Here is a 20783-nt window from a genome sequence, read left to right on the forward strand (position 1 = left end):
ATCATAGTATTTTTTAAATGCCAACTGAACACATTCACACGCTATAGTCAAAACATATTTTTGCTGTTTCAACTCCCTTAAACAAATACATGTAGTTTTAATTTGAAGTAGCATGTCGTGTAAAACGCCAGCTGCACTTAATACGCGTTTGTATTTGTTTGTTAGCTGCTTCTAATCCTATGTACATGTATTGCCCAGGGGATCCCACTGATAATGATACGAGCTGCTATATACCTCAGGGGCTAGCCGGGTATACAGATTACGTACCCGGATGGTAAACACACGGATGGGTAGTCCAGATCCTTAGGTATGCGACTACCTATAGCGTTACGCCCAGTCAGGTTTCAACTGTAAAGCAAAAAGCACCTATACAGTATAACACTCTTGGATATAACACACATTGGCCATCATCTAACACGAGAGGTGAGTCGCACTGCCACATTTGTACTTAAAATACGATTGACATTTATTCCGTATAAATCAATAATCTATAAGAGTATGATATTTACAGTATTGATATGGTAGATACATCGATAACACATGGAACTTATATTATAAATATTTGTTTTTTTTTATGTTGATATTGATTTGTCATCAGTTTCAAATGTCAATTTCACACCAATGAGTACTTCAACTAATCAATATCAATTGTTACTATTCATATTGATGTGGGCCTGTGGTATCTTTTTAGTGCTGAAAGGATAAATAAGCATATTGATGGCATATCTGTATTAGTCTATAAACAGTTTGTATATAAGTTAGTATCGATTTCTCATCAGTTTCCACGGTCAAATAAGACACACATACTACACACTCAGATACTGACAATAGATGTGTCGAGTGGCAAGGACACCTGAACGGAACTGTACTTCCGGTTTGGTGAAGTACTTTAATAATGGTGATTCCCGCCTACTTCCGCCCAGAAGCTATGGGCCGGTTTCCCTCCGGATGTCCAGCTCCTTGTCAGCCACCGTACCTGTTGTACGTACACAGCACGTGGAGCTAATTACAACTGCCCCCGTATATAGCCCACAACATGCTAATCACACGCCGATAACCTATAAAGGCGAATATCGATCCTGGTTTTATTTTGGGATTTAATTACGTAAAATCAATCCGATTAAATCCCAGGAAACTACGGAGCTAGACTAGAGACGTTTGAGAAGGACAGGTGTGTCGGAACAGTTATAGTCGGCACCGGATGTTGGACTGGGCGCATTCTATTGCGGCTCGGACTAATTATGGATCAGACTAATTAAATGACGTATTTGGAACCTGTTGGGTTTATATGGTAATGTTACGTTTTGAACGTACATTCTATTGTCTTTTCAAGCTAATATTATTGTGTTAATGTCAAGTCAAGTCAAGTAAATTTTATTTAAAATCGTTACACTATAATAATATATTTACATATATTAATTGGTTGTATCTTATCATGAGTTGAACCTTTACAAATCAGCAGCTAGTACGTACAGAAAAGTAAAGTCATCATTTTGTTTTAGTTCTTCAAGGAAATCGATCTCTAGAGTCTTGTCATCGGTGACATTTCATCTTTTTGGTCGTACAAGGGGTAACATTAATTAACAAGGGGTTGTACCAAACTAACAGGATGTGTTTTTATTTTAGTAGTTACACATGTATGTCAAAACAATACATATATGGGCATCAATCTAGCTTGTTTTGACGAAGTTCATCAAGGCCGGTTTTTTATTATTATTATTTAACCAGAAGTCAAATAATAAAAAAAGAACCTTAATGACATACATAAATCTTTTTTTTTATAGACATGATGTCATTTTATACATAAATATTGATATACTTGTTGGCCGTTTTTCATCGTTAAGGAATGTACGCAGGTCGGTGTTTTTTCTCCGGGTACGCCGGTTTTCCTACACCACCAAAATTTGGCCCGTCCTTAAATGACTATAGCTGTTTATAGGACGTACAGCACAAACAACCCATCACTGTTACATCTCCATATCAGTTCCATAATTTCTAAACGTCCTTGTTTACAAGCTGGACTTATCACGAAGCACCTGTTACCGTAGATCGGCTGTAGAATGCCCTCGGGGCTTTACCGCGATGAGATAATGCGTTTCACTCCTGTGTAGTCCTCGCTGGTAATTGCGGTGATCCGCCAGCCTCGGGCTCCCCAGTGATCGATCCACGAACCCCTTTGACAATGGGCAGATTACGGGCTGTCCTTGATGTAAATATGTAGATATGACCCTATTTTGAAATGATATAGTGTGATAATAGAACAAGACAATTTTTTAATACGCCTGCAGAACAATTAGATTGCTAATACGTATTTTAGGGAACCGGTTTGTCAACAATTGTCAACGTACGCGGTCGGTGACCGTCAAAAAACAGTAACGTTATATTATATGACAATGATGCGGTTTTTATGATCGTGTCAGCTTCAATGAAAAATGTAGACCCCGTGTCCATGGAAACAGAGTTTGTCAAAGGCGTTGATGTCCCAATATAGCAGCTGTACCAGACCCCGAGGGGCTCCTGGGACCCCGAGGGGCTCCTGGGACAGCCGGTGAATTGACACTTGTTTGTCACAATTTTGGTTCCCTTATACGTACGTAGAAATCGTGTCTGGTTATGGTAAGGTCACATATTTTTAGCACCATGAGTACTAGTGTCAGCGTGATCATAGCGAGCGATCATGAATGGTAAGGTTTGTGTGTGTATAAATAACTGGCGTATTATCTAGTGGGAGTACTAGATAATACAATATATCAACTTGATATACCCAACGGACTTACAAAACTTCATCATACAATAGGAAATTGAATAATGACGTCAGCAAGATTGTTCGTAGCCGTTTTTTCTTCCCAATACGTTGCCCTTTAATGCTATTTTTAGAGAGTTTGTGACAAGGTTGGGTTGTTAAGATCCTCGCATTGCGTGAAATCTTTCGGGTAATTGGGTAACACATTATTTGAGTTATAACGTTTCTTCTCACATTCGTCATTCTCCTCGTCAACCGGAGACGAACTTAAAACTCATGAATTATTGAACAACATTGAGCACAAATATTCCGAACAAAAATTATTATGAAATCAATATGTACAGACGCATTTGGATTATATCTTTTAAAAAAATACGATCGTTATACACGTTAAAAGTTTAAATACTGTTTAAAAATAAAGTGTCAATAATTATAAGATTCATTTATAACACTCATGGTACGACATTTATGGATTTTATATGTCTATGAGAGCCTCCCGTCTGTGACCACTATCAAGGTCAAAGTGTACCATCATGTACCTGTAGTCCTGTTATATGCTGTTTATGTGACATCGATTCGGCCAAACACGACTTGTTGGCTTTGTGTATACAAAATATACTGTTAAAGTACTATAGAACTTACAACTAAATCAGCCATTAAATTGTTACCAGTTTAATAACAACCATTGTACCTATAAAACAAAAATAAATACAAAAACGAACTTGTTACTTATAAACAATGTGATAACTAACTTTGTACCGATTACACTGTTATAACTTACTTTTTAATGATGACAATGTTATGATTTATAGTTAATTATAGTTAACTAATAACGAAGTGATAACACGCTTTCTATCGATAACAGTGTAATAACTAACTTTGTACTGATAACAGTGTAATAACTAACTTTGCACTGATAACATTGTTATAACTAACTTTGTACTGATAACAGTGTAATAACTAACTTTGTACTGATAACACTGTAATAACTAAATTTGTACTGATAACAGTGTTATAACTAACTTTGTACTGATAACAGTGTAATAACTAGCTTTGTACTGATAACAGTGTAATAACTAACTTTGTACTGATAACAGTGTTATAACTAAGTTTGTACTGATAACAGTGTAATAACTTACTTTCTAACTTTGTACTGATACCAGTGTAATAACTAAATTTGTATTGATAACAGTATAATAACTTTGTACTGATAACATTGTTATAAATTTGTACTGATAACAGTGTTATAACTTTGAACTGATAACATTGTTATAACTTTGTACTGATAACAGTGTTATAACTTTGAACTGATAACATTGTTATAACTTTGTACTGATAACCTTGTTTTAACTTTGTACTGATAACAGTATTATAATTCACTTTGTACTGATAAGTTGTTAACAATGTTATTACTCACTATATTCTAATAACATTGTTATCGCTCACTATATTCTGATAACAATGTTATCACTCACTTTATTCTGACTCACTTTATTCTGATAACAATGTTATTACTCACTATATTCTGATAACATTGTTATTACTCACTATATTCTGATAACAATGTTATTACCCACTACATTCTGATAGCATTGCTATTACTCACTATATTCTGAAAACAATGTTATAACTACATGTAACTCTGTATTGATAACAATATCATAACAAAGTTTGTTCTGAAGGCAGTGACTTAACCAAATCTATACCGATAACAGTGTTATAACTAACCTTGTAACGATAACAAGTATTCGATAACTATAACATTCAAAGTATGTCATGTCGGTTAATTGACAAGTTGACCGCGACAGCCGGACACTGTCCCTCGAGACAGTGATCCGCCATGCATGTGTGAAAGAAGTTAAGGACGAGTTTAGTTATCATTCCCCGCTGAACGCATGTTTTCACTCCCACGGCACTCCGGTGTCCGGTGGGCCTCTCACACTCGAGCCAGACAAAATAATCCCTATCTGTAAACTCGATGTTGAATAATACTGGATCCGAAATATCGTAACACGAATCAGTGGATATACGCGCCGTGTGAATGACGTGAATTCGATGATAAGCCCCAATATCGTTTCATTCACGGATATATTCTGTGCACGTGTCACGTTTTACGAGGCGGTACGTAGTATATCGCGTAAATGGTTAGGATTTAATCAATAGTAATCACCTCTGGGTCATACTAATCGACGTAATTCGTTGGACATACACAAATACACGTACATTACACATTTTGTTTCGTCCATATATCCTTTCCACAGTCATTACAATAACTTCATTAAACATTTGTTGAAGCGTTGAAAAATATATACACACCAAATTTCACGGTAAATAAAGCCACAGGGTACGAACACGCAGACCAATAAATTAAAATTTACCTAAACTTAAAAAATTGATGACTATGGTAAGTTTAGACAAAATGTAATTAAACGAACACTGACGTCGGCAAATAAATACAGTAGCGTTGTTTGTGGAGATAAAAAGATTTTTTTTGTGTCTGCACAAGTTAGTCACCTTACCTTTTAGACACACAGAAATAGTTTCTGTGCATGTATGTGTGTTTATATGTGTACACAATTATGTTGATATCATTTTCAACTCGCATATAATTAACTCATATAGGGACGAAAAAAGGTGTATAGAATTGAACACTGAACTTCGTGACAGCCGAGTTGTGAAATGTAAACATGCTGCCATGCACGAGTATTGCTACTATGCGTGGCGAGAAAGAGCTAGGCAGCCTACATGTACACATATAGTACTGCGTCAGACGAGAGAGAGCTTCTGATTGGCTGCACGAATCGATTCAATACTACAATAACACGATGCTATATATGTTGTTATTATCAGGCTAACACTTCCGACAGAGGCCGACTGTTGAGGCGACAGAGTATCACAGTAGCTTTTACCTGTTACCGACAAGACACACACACACAAAGACACATCGGACGAAGTGAATGACTTTCTCGCGAATTACCGATTTAGGATTACAAAGGACTTATTACAATTTCACGAATCAGCAAATTTTACGAACTCGTAAGTATCTATTGCCCTTTTACAAAGCTATACTAGCGTGTGTGTATATATATATTATATGTACACGTTGCCGAATTTTCTTGCATGTGTGCCACTCTCTCGCTGTACTGTGTGCTTGTGTGTATGTTTATTTACTGTTACAGAAATATATTTGTGAATTATCTTTTACATTACACACGTATATATCAGGATTTTAAGAATTCACATTTTAGATTCAACATTATTTAACTTTAGTTTTCTTTTGAAGATTTGGTACTTTCTTTTGTACTATTTTTCTTTGCGGCTCTCTGCTTGCTCCTATTATCAACGTTGCCAGCAAAGTTTCCATCACCACACACGGTAATTGCTAATGGTCTGTGACTGCCTTTTGCGAGATAACGTGGCCATACAGCCGCTGTATCCAGCGGTATCGGAGAGGTCATCAACAGGTTGTCGGTTTCGTTTTCACAGAAAATCAAAACTTGTGTTCGAGTTCGTCAGCAAACACAATCCGTAATATCTCTAAATGTGAATCTTATCAAATCAAGAATTTTACAAACACTCCTTTCTAGACACAATTGAACAAGCTTTGGATCTGTTTGGTTCCCTCGATAAACATTGAATTCGACTTGTTTGATTTGCGCTGAATGCTGTCGTATGCATAATTTCTACATCTTAATCGTATTTGGCGTCTCGGAATTCTAAAACCAATCACAACACGCACTTGGTTCCTGAGTGCAAACAGTTGTCGGCAATGACATAGTATTTTAAGATTAATGAAAATGTTATGTTCTTTTAATGAATTTATGTGTTCTCTTATCGATCTTAATTTATTTTGTCTGATTGCTTGCGGGTTCCGTCAACCTCTGTTTTGGCATGCACAATGCAAAGGTAACCCCCACCCATCATGCAAGAGTCATGGAGCCATGTTGCTAAGTACATAGTATACTCACTTTGTATCGGAGTACGCTGTTGGAGTATTCTGTTTGCTACTAGCTATATTGGAGTATGCTGGTTGCTGCTATACAAACGTACCGGTCGGTATCTGAGAGTTTGCTGTTTGTGGAGTTCTCGTTGTGTTTTGCTGTAATTCACAAATACACGTTGTTCTGGAGCGTGCTATTTGCTGTAATATTCCAAACGTACTTTGTATTGGAGTATATGCTGTTTCCCGGATATCACGCTCGTAATTGGACAAAACCCATATTTTCCTTGGATTACAGTTTCCCAATATTCATACCGTTCCCCGTAGGAAGTGATATTATACAACGTTGCTTCCCGTTGTTCGGCTGTGCTCTCCCCGAGAACCTTCCTGTCATTCTCAGCGTTTGGCTATACAGTTTCCTGTGGGAAAATGCAGCTTTCAGTTATATTTGGTATTCGGCTTTCATACGTGATGTTGGACTATCCTCTTTCCCTGCGAGGCTTCCTGTTTCCAATGGGATAATGCTGTGTCCTGATATCCGTGGTTTTGGAATGCATTTGTTTTGGGAACCATTCTTTGTTTGGTTGCATAACAAGGACGTCATGCTCTTTCCTGGAATCGGTTTTCAGAACTTATTTTCTGGCGTACACTCAGTTTTTCCCCCGTTGGAAGTGTCTGTTAGTTTTATCAGTACAACAGTTTACGAGCCGCTATCCTAGCTCCTATAGATGATTATTTCACCTCTCGTTCGTGGATGTACACGTGGGAGTCGGACACGGAATGCAATATTTATAACATCAACGCAAGTGTAATGGGACTGGGGCATATTTTTTTTGGCACTGAACTAATTAACCATAAAATTTACCAATTTCGTACTTGACTGTGTAGGCAGATATTTGATACGACTGGTCGATTTTTTCTAGTACGGCGCTGTCTGACGTTACGGGACGGTATTGATTGAGGGGATAGGTGACAACTCGGGTACCGTGTCAAAGCGTGATATTGACACCCACTGAAATACTACAAATATCGCACGTGCAGATTGGGAAGATTTGTGGGAATTTTATCGCGATTGCTGTGGATACATGTCTCGAATCGATAGGGTTCCCTGTGGATTCATATTTGTCGTTTTATGGACATCTATATCCACATAGTATACAACTGTGGATACCTGGATACAGAGCTCTGTAGGTATGATCCACGTGTGGTTTGTGAATGCAGAGGAAAGTTTGCGGTGGCAACGTTCGTAGACAGCACTTGTAAGAATCTCATGTTTCGCATCAGTTCTTTGTGAAGTTTACCTTCAGTCCAACCGACCAATCGCCATTCCTTCCCACGCGGAATCGTCATTTTACTTTTCCTTCCCCCGTAGTATTCTCCCATCTTCCCTGTCCTTCCCCTCCCGGGTTCCTTGCTTTTCTTAGTTTCCTATTCCCGTCGTCCGGGTTCGTTAATATTCCTATCCCTCTCTTCCGGGTCATCATGTTTCCAATTCTCCATCCCCACCCCCAGGATCCTCACTTTTCCTATTACCACCGACGGGGTTGTCACATTTCCTTACCCCCTTCTCCTCCTCTGGAGTCCTCCAGAGTAAACCTGCCACTCTGTTTTGTAATTTAGACCGTACACATCATTTTGCAATTTACATGAGTAGCCTTTTCCGATAATCTGGTGTAATCAAGAACAGACGAACGTAAAGCAATACGGTAGTATATGGTCGAGATTTGATAAACTAACAGTATTTCGGAATGACAAATAAGCTAAAATGCCCTGACATTGCGACTGCTTACCATAAATCACATCCATTGGTTCTGCCTGTAACCCGACCGCGGTCGATCCCTCGGGGTTGGATATCGGTAATTCATGCTAAGGGGACTTGGGCTTGACTGGAAGGCCGTGACGGTTGCAACGTTAAACACGCCAGTTTCGCGTCAACCCCCACCCAACCCCCTCCCCTTACCAGTGTTTTTCGTTAGCTCTGACAATATCCCATATACATGTACATTTGTGACGTGTGGATGTAATTGCAAAATAGCTCTACATATATAAGTGATACATTTGTAATTTCCCTGCAGTAATATACACAGATCGTCAAGCAGTGGAGTGTTGAGTATGAGCAGCACAGTACATAGGAAGAACGCGGCAGTTTTCATTGTTGTATAGAGTATTTATTAGGTCACCCAAATGAGTATTTAATCAAGTGAAATACAAAGTGTATTCAGTATCGAGATATGGAGACAATGATGTACTAGTTTAATGAGAAACTAATGAGGTAAGAGACTGCCACGGGCTAGCCGTGTACAAACTACGGAACAAAGGCGACACAATGGCATTCGTTTTGCTGTGGGATACACGGCTACAGAACAAATTTGATACGGAAAAATATCAGAAAAAGATGACACAATTTTCCCTACATCCTCATCGGTTCGATCATAATCACGTGAAGGTCGTTATTTTTATATCAACTCGGTGTTAGTATTTCTATAAATAGCAGGTTTTAAATATTCTCTTTATGACGTCACTTGAATTGTAACGTCACATTGCACTTTGACAAATGTAGTTCTTTTCGTTTGACGATTTGCTTACCTTCCGTCTTGTTTAATGATAAAAGTATAATTATTGGAAATCCAATATAACAATTATGGACTTTTATTGTGGGGAATATGTGTTACATGAACCTGAAACGTGATATTGACTTCGAGATCGTCTCGGTCAATATCGCTATCTCGGGTTTATATAAACACATTCACCTCATCAAAGGTCAATAATTGATACATATAGACATGAGAAGTGGTACTGACCGCGACTTGGTCTCAGCTAATATCGCTTTCTTTGGTCCATAAATCATCAGAAAACGCAATTGGATTGCTCCAATAAAGCATGTGCTGTTCACATACAATATAACCTATTTATATGAAAGAAAATACTGAAATCAACGGGGACTCTTTTAGAAGAGGTTAGTACATATGTATGAAAGAAAGTAAAGGGGGGTGTAATGGGGGTGTTTTGCTGCATTTCCCGTTTTCTTAATAAATATTCCTCAAGGCCAAAAAACGCTTTAGAACAGTACCATTTTCAATAGCGACTGATTAACTTTAACCTTACCCTTTCCCAAAACCCCCAACCTTGCATTGTTTTGTATAAAACACACATGTTCTCCGTTTTCCCCAATAAGGAAACCCCTCTATCCAAATCAATTTGGACAGATTGGTCTCTGGTTCTGATACTGCTTTTTCTTCAATAGATTCGTTGGACGTTTTTGTCGCGGTTGACTTATTGTTCTGGCTTACAAGCCCTGGTGTATACCGATGACATTGTGATGGACACGAGGGGTGTCAGCGCGTGATACCGTCACAAACCTCATGTTCTAAGTAAGAAACAAGACGATGGCTTCCCATTTAATTTGTCAGTGCCATTTGATCTGTGAGGGATCACGGAGCACGGAGGATGCACTGTCGTGTCCGCTGAATTAAACACCCACATCCCACTATGGGCAAGCTACAGGAACCGATGGTGCGTGGAGCGCTTGTCAATATCGTTTGGCTGAAGTGAAATTGAGCATCCTCTTTTGGTCTGTCTGTACGCCGGTTTTCTGTGCCGCATTGGAGAACAGACCTTACACCTACTATATTGTTCAACTAAAGCAGATTACTGTATCGACTTGTTGTACGGTCGGCGTGGAAGCCGACATCTGTTCATTGGGCTCGAGATTAGTCTTGTAATTCTGATAAGAGAGACTTTACATTCGTCTGATCATCGTGTGGCGCTTTGCCGGCCAATAAATATCAAAATTCACTGACCGTAGAAAATAAAACAAGTACAAAAAAAGTCGACCGGGAGCACATTAGTGTGTAGGTTCAGAATTTCACGTGTTTTCATGGTTAGTGCGCGTGTGGTTGTTCCTGGCCACGAGATATAAGGTTTGATGTCGACATGACCACGTGTATTTATAGTCGTATGGAGCTGATAAGAGCTACCCAGGTCAAAATGTTGAACTTAGTTCACTAATGTATCATAATATTATAAAATAGTACGCCCATCGAAGGAGCAATTTTACTTATAAAACACCTGGACTTTTATCCCGATACGTGTGTATTAACGGATACCATTGTTATATTTTATATTATCGAAATTTACAGCGATCTGTTTCGAAAAAAGATTATAATTATCCGAAACTACATGAACGATAAAACCAGCTGTGAACATCGATTGAATGTACCGTGTTGTAGACGTGCGCCATCAAACATAAGCTACGGTAGCGATGTTGACATGGTCCTGACGAACGGTAGAGTACAATGTTGACATGGTCCTGACGAACGGAAGAGTACATCATTGACATATCCTGAAGAAATTTCAAGTACAATTTTGACATGGTCCTGAAGAACGGAGGAGCACAAATGTTGACATAGTCCTGACGAACGGTATTGTACAATGTTGACATGGTCCTGACAAACGGTAGAGTACAATGTTGACATGCCCTGACGAACGGTAGAGTACAATGTTGACATGTCCTGACGAATGGTAGAGTTAAGTGTTGACATTTCCTGACCAACGGTAGAGTAAAATTTAGAAGAAATGTTGACATATCCTGACAAACGGAAGAGTCAACTAGCAATGTTGACATTTCATTACGAACGGAAGAGTAAACTAGCAATGTTGACCTATCCTGACGAACGGTATAACACAGTGGCGACAGACATGTTCTAACGACCTGTAGAGTATGCTGACATGTCCCATATAACGATAGAAAACGTTAGCAACGCTGACATGTGCACAAAAACTGTACTTATAAGTTGAACTTAATGCTCTGTAAATATGATTTCTATTGGATATCGTGAAACAGCATTTGACTTCTCGCCTCGGAATAATACGTGACATTACACTGTAATCGTAAGCTAAACATTCGAACAGAGCTAGCTGTTTGAATGTAGTGTTTGTTTCGTGTATCGTTACATTCGTGACGATGGTGGTCCGTACGTAATCAAACAAACCGCCATTACAGCGCCGGGCCGAGTAAACAAAAGGCCAAATGATTCCTCCGGAACAACCCTCGCGACATCAGAGGCATGTGAACGACTATACATATGGCGCATGTTACCCTGGGTCACCAGTTGTGCTGAAGAGCAAGACATCTCGGGTAATCTAATCTCTCTGTACGAAAGAACAAGACATATCGGGTCAACGTTAAGGCTATATTATAGCAAGACATCTCGGGTCAATGTTTAGGATATAGCGTAAGACATCTCGGTCAATGTTTAGGCTATAGCGTAAGACATCTCGGGTCAACGTTTGTGCTATAGAGCAAGACATCTCGGGTCAATGTTTAGGATATAGCGTAAGACATCTCGGGTCAATGTTTAGGATATAGCGTAAGACATTTCGGTCAATGTTTAGGCTATAGCGTAAGACATATCGGGTCAACGTTTGTGCTATAGAGCAAGACATCTCGGGTCAACGTTAATTCTCTTCATTAACACATCTTACTTAGGTCAGTATATTTTCCATGTGAGTGTTTCCTGTTTCACCGTTTAAAACGTACACTATAAGGTTTCTTGAGTCAGTTTTCATATCTCGAGTCAACTTCTATACTGTAAAACTGTGATATTTTGGGTCATTGACAGGTTTATACTTTGGCGCTTGTTTATACAGTGATTACGGTATCCCTGATCAACTTTTATACTGTACCTTACGGTATCTCGGATCAACATTTATACTGTACATTACGGTATCTCGGATCAATAATTATGCTGTACATTACAGTATCTCGGATCAAAATTTATGCTGTACATTACGGTATCTCGGATCAACATTTATGCTGTACATTACGGTATCTCGAATCAATATTTATGCTGTACATTACGGTTTCTCGGATCAACAACATTTATACTGTACATTACGGTATCTCGAATCAATATTTATGCTGTACATTACGGTTTTTCGGATCAACAACATTTATACTGTACATTACGGTATCTCGGATCAATATTTATACTGAACATTACGGTATCTCGGATCAACAACATTTATACTGTACATTACGGTATCTCGGATCAACATTTATACTGTACATTCAGGTACATTGTATCTCAGGTCAACTTATATACTGTAAATTATGGTACATTGCATTTGGAATTAACTTTAATACTGTACATTAATGTTTCTTTGGCAAACGATTGATCAACTTTAATAGTATCTCAGGCCGTCGTTTATATTGTACATTATATGAAATCTCGGGTCAGCGTTTATATTTTGGGTATACACTTTTCTACGGGACATTAAGGTGTCTCAGGTCAACATTTATGCTGTACATTAAGGTGTCTCGGGTCAACATTTATGCTGTACATTAAGGTGTCTCGGGTCAACATGTATGCTGTACATTAAGGTGCCTCGGGTCAATATTTATGCTGTACATTATTAAGGTGTCTCGTGTCAACATTAATTCTGTACATTAAGGTGTATCGGGTCAACATTTATGCTGTTCATTAAGGTATCTCGTTTCAGAGTTTATACTTTAAATTAAGGTCATCGTATATACAAGTATTTTGGGTCAACGTTTCCACTGTGCGTTTCAGTATCTTGGTTCATCAACATGTTTCACCGTAGAGTAAATTATCTAGGGTCAAAGGTTGTATACTGTTAAACAAGACGTATAGTACCAGACTGCTAACGAGGTTGATGTTACTGTTACGCTCCGCTGAACATGTGTGTGATACACGTGAAGTTGGCAGTCTCTAAGTAAGAAATTTACTGGAGTCTCTTAAGTAAGAAATTTACTGGCATCCAGTTTTGAAAACCAGGAGTTACTCTATACCGTACTAGAGCTAGGGTAATTGATTCTAAGTTAAATAAACAAAACATAGAGGTCAAGTAATTGAAGAAAAAAAAACTACATCAAGAAAAAGAATATTGGAATGTTTAAACTAGACAGACGGTAGTCTCTGATGTGCATCAGTGCATGTGTATATGCAGTCTGGGTCAGGCAGACGTTTAATGATACGAGCTTTAAGGATTCATACTATATGTTTTCAAAATTGAATAATTAGTTCGTTTGAAGTACTTGTTCCTAAATTGGATGAGCATGCTCTAACCTCTAAACAACTATTAGCTACCAATATAATAATGTGCTGATTTTGCATTTAAACATACATAGGGGTTTTTTTAAGTCCAAAATTACACGTATTTGGAAAATTATTTCTATGCGTATGTGCATTAAGCCCGTTGATAGGGAAATTAATATGCGAAACAGAACATTGGCAACCCATTTCTATTAGTTTTTTGGCAGTTTTGTATTAACTAATTGATGTTTATATTTGATGTCTATTTGAAGTTTAAACATCCACTGATTTTATGAGCCATATTTGAGGGAATTGAAAAATGAAAGGATATTTTCGTTCGGCATTTTGCTAGACCTATCTAACCATTGTCCCTCTATTGCAGGTGATGCGTTCGTTAATTGAGGACGTTCGATCGTCCTGTGACATCGACATGACAGAAGCCGACCAACCAACAGACAGCTACTGGGATGTTCCTGGACTGCGAGCCAGTGATTACCACATACGGAAACGGCCGTTTAAACAAGGACCCGGGTCACCATCAGATTCCGGCGGAAGTTCAACCACAGAAGAATCAGGAGACCGGAAACTGAAAAGCCCCAAAAAATCATCCAGACGTAGAAAGGGTGTGAGTGCTAGGGAACGGAATATACGTAGGATTGAAAGCAATGAACGAGAGCGCATGCGCATGCATTCTTTAAATGACGCATTCCAGGACCTACGAGAAGTGATTCCCCATGTTGAATTGGAAAGAAAGTTATCAAAAATAGAAACCCTTACACTAGCCAAAAACTACATCAAAGCCCTCACCAACGTTATATGTGAGTTCCGAGGAGAAAAGGGACCTTACGCGTTCGAGAAGGCGAAGATAAATAATATTGAGGACATGGATTCTTCCGACGAGTTGGAACCAATTCAAGAGCAATGTTCTGATAATGATGATGAAGGTCAATGTTCTGATAATGAAAACGTGGAGGTCGACGACAATTACGATATGCAAGACTCTCTTGGGAGTGTAAGCGATTAAATTCAGCAGTTTTTTTGGGACGGGAACTTAACGTGCTAAAGATGTATTCGTCAGTCCCGTTGTTACTTCCTGTTTTCATCCATACAGTGGTCCTATGTGTCCGGCAAGGAGTGGGGCGTGGCCCCGTGTGTATGTGTCGTGAGAAGGGGGCGTGGTCATCTCTTGTGTATTGAAAAAGGGGTGCGGCCACTACGCTATCAGCACGCCTCTTTAAGGCATTTCATGAGATTTTCTATTGGGATTATTTTGGTGCTCGTCATGTTTGCGGATTGACACAGAATTCTGATCGTGAACAGACCGTCAGGCCACGTTAGGATGGGACAAATCACTCCACTCCAATCGTTGAACGTGTAATAAACTATAAACTTATATGATATATAATATATATATTTTCGAATGATATTTTGATAACTTTATTTTAAGAAGATTTGTTATAGAAATGGATACCATAAAACATTCCATCACCATTTCATCGCTATGTTATACCACTGTAGCATACGTCATACCGACCGCCCGTGACGTCATACTGCCGCCCGTGCTTCCACGTCACATAAACTGTATTTATTTCCTTGTTCATTTCATAATGGGAGGCGGTGTCCAACAGTGATGTGTCTTTGACGCTCAAATCAGTGACTAAAAAACTTATAGTGAATAGCTGAGTGCGCATGCGTGCTGGCTAGCTTTTCAGTGTAATAGTTAGCTGGTGGGAGAAATGCAACCGTAGTAGTTTATCATCACATATAAGTACCCAAAACATATATTTATTTTTTAATATACATTGTATCATCTTTTTATGAACTGGCGATTTATTTTCGCGTGAAGGTTACACGAAAAAAACAAGCACTTGTATCTTTTTCCTTTCAGTTTTACAATCTTCTTTTCCCCATGTCAAACGTGTAAAAAACAGTATTTATTTTAATTATATTGAATTCCAATATGAAACTGTTTCAAAATAATTAAAAATGAAAAAAAGGTGATCAAAACCCTTTCACCTGTTATATTTTTCTTTCAACTTTTCAGGTGTAAATTGCAGTTCATTTGCGGGAATTCCCCGTCTGTTTTTTTTTTTTTATCAAAGCACACACACACAGAGAAAGAATAAAAAATATATACTGAGGCAGATCACGTGATCCTTAAATCATTGAGTCAACGACAAGGCAGTCATCCATGTATTTTCATGGTATTCGATATAATAGATTCGTAACGGAAATCCTGAAATAGAAGCAAATACACAATACGAGACAGTGGACAATTCAAGAGTATATTAATGCTGTAAAAAAAAATAAAAAAATGCGGAAAGTTAATATCGCGGTTGCTGTTGTCAACTGCCGCTTGTTTGATAATTTCTTTACCATTATAAATCCTTATTACATTGAAGGTCAATAAGCGTTTTAAAGTAAATGAATATATTTTAAATTTTAAATGAATATATTTTAAAATCTGTTTTAAACCGGTTTCCTTATTATTACGAGGTCGGTTTGGGAAGGGTTCTTTACAATACTACAGTTTGGGTTTAGACAGGGTTACAGTTAAATACAGGCTTCGACTTAACCAGATCCCTTCCGGCTCATGAAAAAAATCCCGTTAATTTTAATTTAAGGCGATTTTGCAGCTAAAAGGTACGGCTAGCGTTGAAGGCATTGCGTACGTTCCTCTGGGTAGCCTCCCCTTAATTTGTCGCCCCTTGGATTCGTACATTGTATTTATATGTGTACTATGCCCGACTATAGCAACTAATTTGGCAAAGTGAGAGCAAAATAAACATAATGACATTAAACGTGGCAATAAGATCTCGCGATATAAAAATTATGAAGGCATGTATTGCTATTTATAAAGTACAGATTACGTACAGAGTAGTTAGTTAGCAAAAACATGTTTGTATCTCATTTAGTAAGTATAGTAGCTGTCCCTGTTATCAGATTGACAGCAGAAAAATCCCACTGACTATGTATGGAGAACGTAACCTTGACCCTAATGAGTTTTATTTTATTCATCAACTTAATTAGCTCATTTACTGTCGGGACACGTGCACGTTTTAGGGCACAGTGACGTAGACACTATCTCAGTATGTATCAGAAAAACGTAACTAGCACGCGCATCAGTGGGGTTGGTAAAAAAACCATGAATTAGATATTAAATTTAATTGATTTTTTTTTAACAATATCCAATTGATTAGGTTGGGTAAGTTATTATTTTATCCTAGATCATTAATATCTAATATGTCATAATGTAGGAGACGTTTAATTGCCTCACATAGTGCCAACAGTTATTATAACGTGTGGCTTGTTCCGGGCTATAAATAATTTGGGACTGACACATCATCATGTTCCATGACTTCGTTCACTATGAAATTGCTTAATAGATCATTTTTACGACGGATGTACTGCCGAAATGTGACCTGCTTCTTTTATTTAAAAACACTTATGTACGAGCCGAGTGTCTGTCAACAATGTCAAAGCTACCTATTACAGAATGACAACAAAATTAAAGTGGACCGGTTTCATGATATTGGGGAATGATAATATAAAGCGGAATAATTCTTATTTTTGTTGTATTGCTGAACTTCTGAGGAAAAACTGCCGTAAGCATTTTTGGTGCATTCAGTCACATACATATTTGTTAAAAATCAACTGTTATATAAGAAAGTAAAGAAACGTACATGACAGGTGCATGCTTACATTTCAAATTTAACACCAGCGTTCAAACACGAGACCTATGTAGCGTGTCTGCTTCAGTTGGTTCTTATCTCTCCGTGTGAAGCTTTCAAGTTTTGTGCATATTTTTTTTTTTTTTTTTAAGTTTTATTTTTTCGAAACTCATTAGCAATTCAAATATATTCCCTTTTCTGCACGAGCGCATGTACTTGGATTTGACATATATTTTGACAAACTTATGTACATACGGTAGTAGCATATATGATAATTACAATCTTCTTAAATGTGCATATGCGTTAGAATAATATATATATTACGTAGATTATCTTGGCACCTAAATATTTAAGACAGTGTCTTAAAAAGTGTCCTTTATGCCCGCAGTGGCACATACTGAGATCCATGACACATATTGAGCTCCGTGACGCATACCGAGATCCATGACACATATTGAGCTCCGTGACGCACTGAGCTTTATGTGACACATCGACTATATGTCAAGCGCTGAGCTCCGTGACATATATTCAGCTCTATGACACTTTGAGCTCAGTGACACCCTAAACGTTTGACGCATAGAGCCCTGTGACACATATAAAGCTCCATGACACATTGAGCTCTGTGACACTCAGAACCTGTGACACACTTGAGCTCCTCGACATAATACTATCGATCTCAGTGTCAGAATCATTGGTCTCTGTGAGACACACAGAATACTTTGACACACTGAGCTCCGTGTCAGATTCATTGAGCTCTGTGACACACACAGAGTACTTTGACACACTGAGCTCCGTGACGCACTGAGCTCTGTGACTCACTTAGTTTTGTGACACGATAAGCTTTGTGACACACTAAAGCTTTGTGACACACTGAACTTTCGGCACACTGAGCTCGGAGGTGAATCACAATGGTTTCAGTGACACACGGTGCTATACAACGGAGACGAGCCACGAGCTAATTACTGTTCTAACAAACAAAAAATATTAATTATTTTTGTACTTGCCATTATGCAGGCTATTTACATTTCAATGATGTTCCCCAGGGCTCCATTTTCACTGATAACCTTTCTAACTTCTCTCATTTTACCTATAATTTATATGCGAGAATTTTTTGATATTTTTATTTTTGACTCTTTATTTTCATTCTTTTGTGTGATCGAAGAAATACCATACTGCATCATCTGTTAGTTTTCACGTCATTTTCATCGGGGTTATCGCACCTAATTTGTGATGTAAAGTTGTCTTTTAATTGAAGAAATATGTAAATGACTTAACTCGCCCCTAGAAAAATGCTGTTTGCGTCATCAGCGTCATTCGCCCAGTGTCCTGGTTGTGGAGTTAAAAAGAGGCATATTTGCACTCTGAAGATCAAAAAATTTGAGTAAATTTTAATACCTTGTACTCACTATGTTGACCGAAGCATTGGTTTTGAGAATAGCTGACCGAAGTCTAGGTTGTGAATACGTTTGACCTATGCTGACCGAAGTCTTTGCTGTGAGAAGCTGACCGAAGTCTAGGTTGTGAACACGTTTGACTTGCTTGTACTCACTATGCTGACCGAAGTCTTTGCTGTGTGAAGCTGACCGAGGTCTAGGCTGTGAGTACATTTGACTTGCTTGTACTCACTTGGCTGTGAATACATTTGACTTGCTTGTACTCACTATGCTGACCGAAGTCGGTGTTATGAGTACGTTTGACTTGCTTGTACTCACTATACTATGCTTACCGAAGTCTTAGCTGTGAGTTGTTTTGACTTGATTTTACTCACTCAAACGGTCGTAGACCTGGTTTAGAGGGCTGTAAACTTGAATTATTTTTCGGCCAATATTTGTTTACTCATATTACTGGTCGTTGACCTGGTTGTGACGATAACCTTGGTTTTCTGGTACTCAACAGCGATGAAACTGTGCTTTATTTTTGTTTTGTACTCACTTCACTAACAGAGAGCCTCATTTTGAGTATACTTTCCTTTGCCTTAACTCACTGTATAAGTCATAGGCCTGGAAGTGACAAGAAACTTATTTAAATTCATGCACTTGCTCGACCTACATGAAGCCCTACTTTCTTACAAAACTTGCGTTCATTTATTTACGTCACTGCACGTGACAATGTTAGACATGCTGGCGTATATCAATAAGCTACTGGTATATTTTATATGAATATCTTCATTACCTCGTGAGCTTTACACGTCCAGACAAGCGATCCCGATATCTCTGTCTTTTGATTGGGTTTTAGTATTTATTTTTAAAGTCGATTCGGTTCCAACAAGAATTATTTCATCAGTAAGGTCCCATTACACATTCGTTTTATATTTTTTTGAGTCATTTATTTGTCTTCATTTACATTTATAATGTATAATATACGTAGATTAGGTAAAACTGAATACTTCAGCCAGGAATGTTAGTTATGTACGAGTAAGTCCATTTAGATCATTTAAGAAAATAACATTACATTATTGTAGAATACGAGACATGGGTTATTTGATTATTTTTTTACGATTTTATTTTTCGCACTTGTAGACCGTCAAAATTTAAATAAACATCGGTGAAATAAAACTATCAAAAATGTTTATAATTGTCGAACTCTGGTTTTCTGCCTCCCGGAACATACTTATTTGTACGTTTATATGTAGGGATAACATCCGAGCGTATCGAATCGTCAGTACCATAGATTTCTTTTACAACAGATATATGATAATGATTATATAATTCAACTTCAAAAACAGAAACCTCGAGGACATGAAAAGTCGCCATAATAATTGAAGAAATCGTCAAGTTTGCTTTTGGTCACCAACATTTCCCGCTCTTATCGCGCCGGAAGTATCAATATTTGTGCTGACACCTGTTTTTATAAACAAGTAAACATTACGTCACATTATGACCTTATTGCAACCGAGAAAATCAAACAACAATAGTGGGATAGTTTATTCATAAGGAGACAATTCTTTATGATTGTTTATTCTATATTTTACGTTAACGCAATCATTTTAATGTGGGAACTTCGGGGGTAAAATAATGACTTCCCAAGTACCACATTCATAGTTGTCTCTTCTACACAAGTCTTTCATATCCTCATGAACCGCATTAAATACAGGGCGTTGACCTCATGAACCGCATTAAATACAGGGCGTTAACCGCATGTACCGCGTTAGATATATGGCGTTAACCTTATGTACCCCGTTAGATATAGGTCGTCAACCTTGTGTACCGCGTTAGATATATGTCGTCAACCTTGTGTACCGCGTTATATACAGAGCGTTAACCTTATTTGTCGCGTTAGATACATGGCGTTAATCTTATGTACCGCGTAAGATATAGGGCGTTAACCTTATGTACCGCGTTAGATATAGGGCGTTAACCTTATGTACCGCGTTA

At 38.1% G+C, this 20783-nt stretch overlaps 1 protein-coding gene across 1 annotated transcript; it reads left to right on the plus strand.

The window, feature by feature from the left end:
* Positions 1 to 358: 358 nt before the first annotated feature.
* Positions 359 to 20232, plus strand: LOC110446165 (neurogenic differentiation factor 6-like). Its single transcript, XM_021491174.1, has 2 exons — positions 359 to 423; positions 14121 to 20232. Exon 2 carries the CDS (start codon positions 14124 to 14126, stop codon positions 14760 to 14762), a length of 639 nt encoding a protein of 212 aa, XP_021346849.1. The 5' UTR covers positions 359 to 423; positions 14121 to 14123; the 3' UTR covers positions 14763 to 20232.
* The last annotated feature ends 551 nt before the right edge of the window (positions 20233 to 20783 follow it).

This window comes from Mizuhopecten yessoensis, unplaced genomic scaffold, assembly GCF_002113885.1.
Source record: "Mizuhopecten yessoensis strain PY_sf001 unplaced genomic scaffold, ASM211388v2 scaffold2597, whole genome shotgun sequence".
Lineage (NCBI taxonomy): Eukaryota > Metazoa > Mollusca > Bivalvia > Pectinida > Pectinidae > Mizuhopecten > Mizuhopecten yessoensis.

Bases quoted from the DNA above. Each gene is read 5' to 3' on its own strand.
- LOC110446165 (XM_021491174.1), top strand. From the start codon at position 14,124: ATGCGTTCGTTAATTGAGGACGTTCGATCGTCCTGTGACATCGACATG.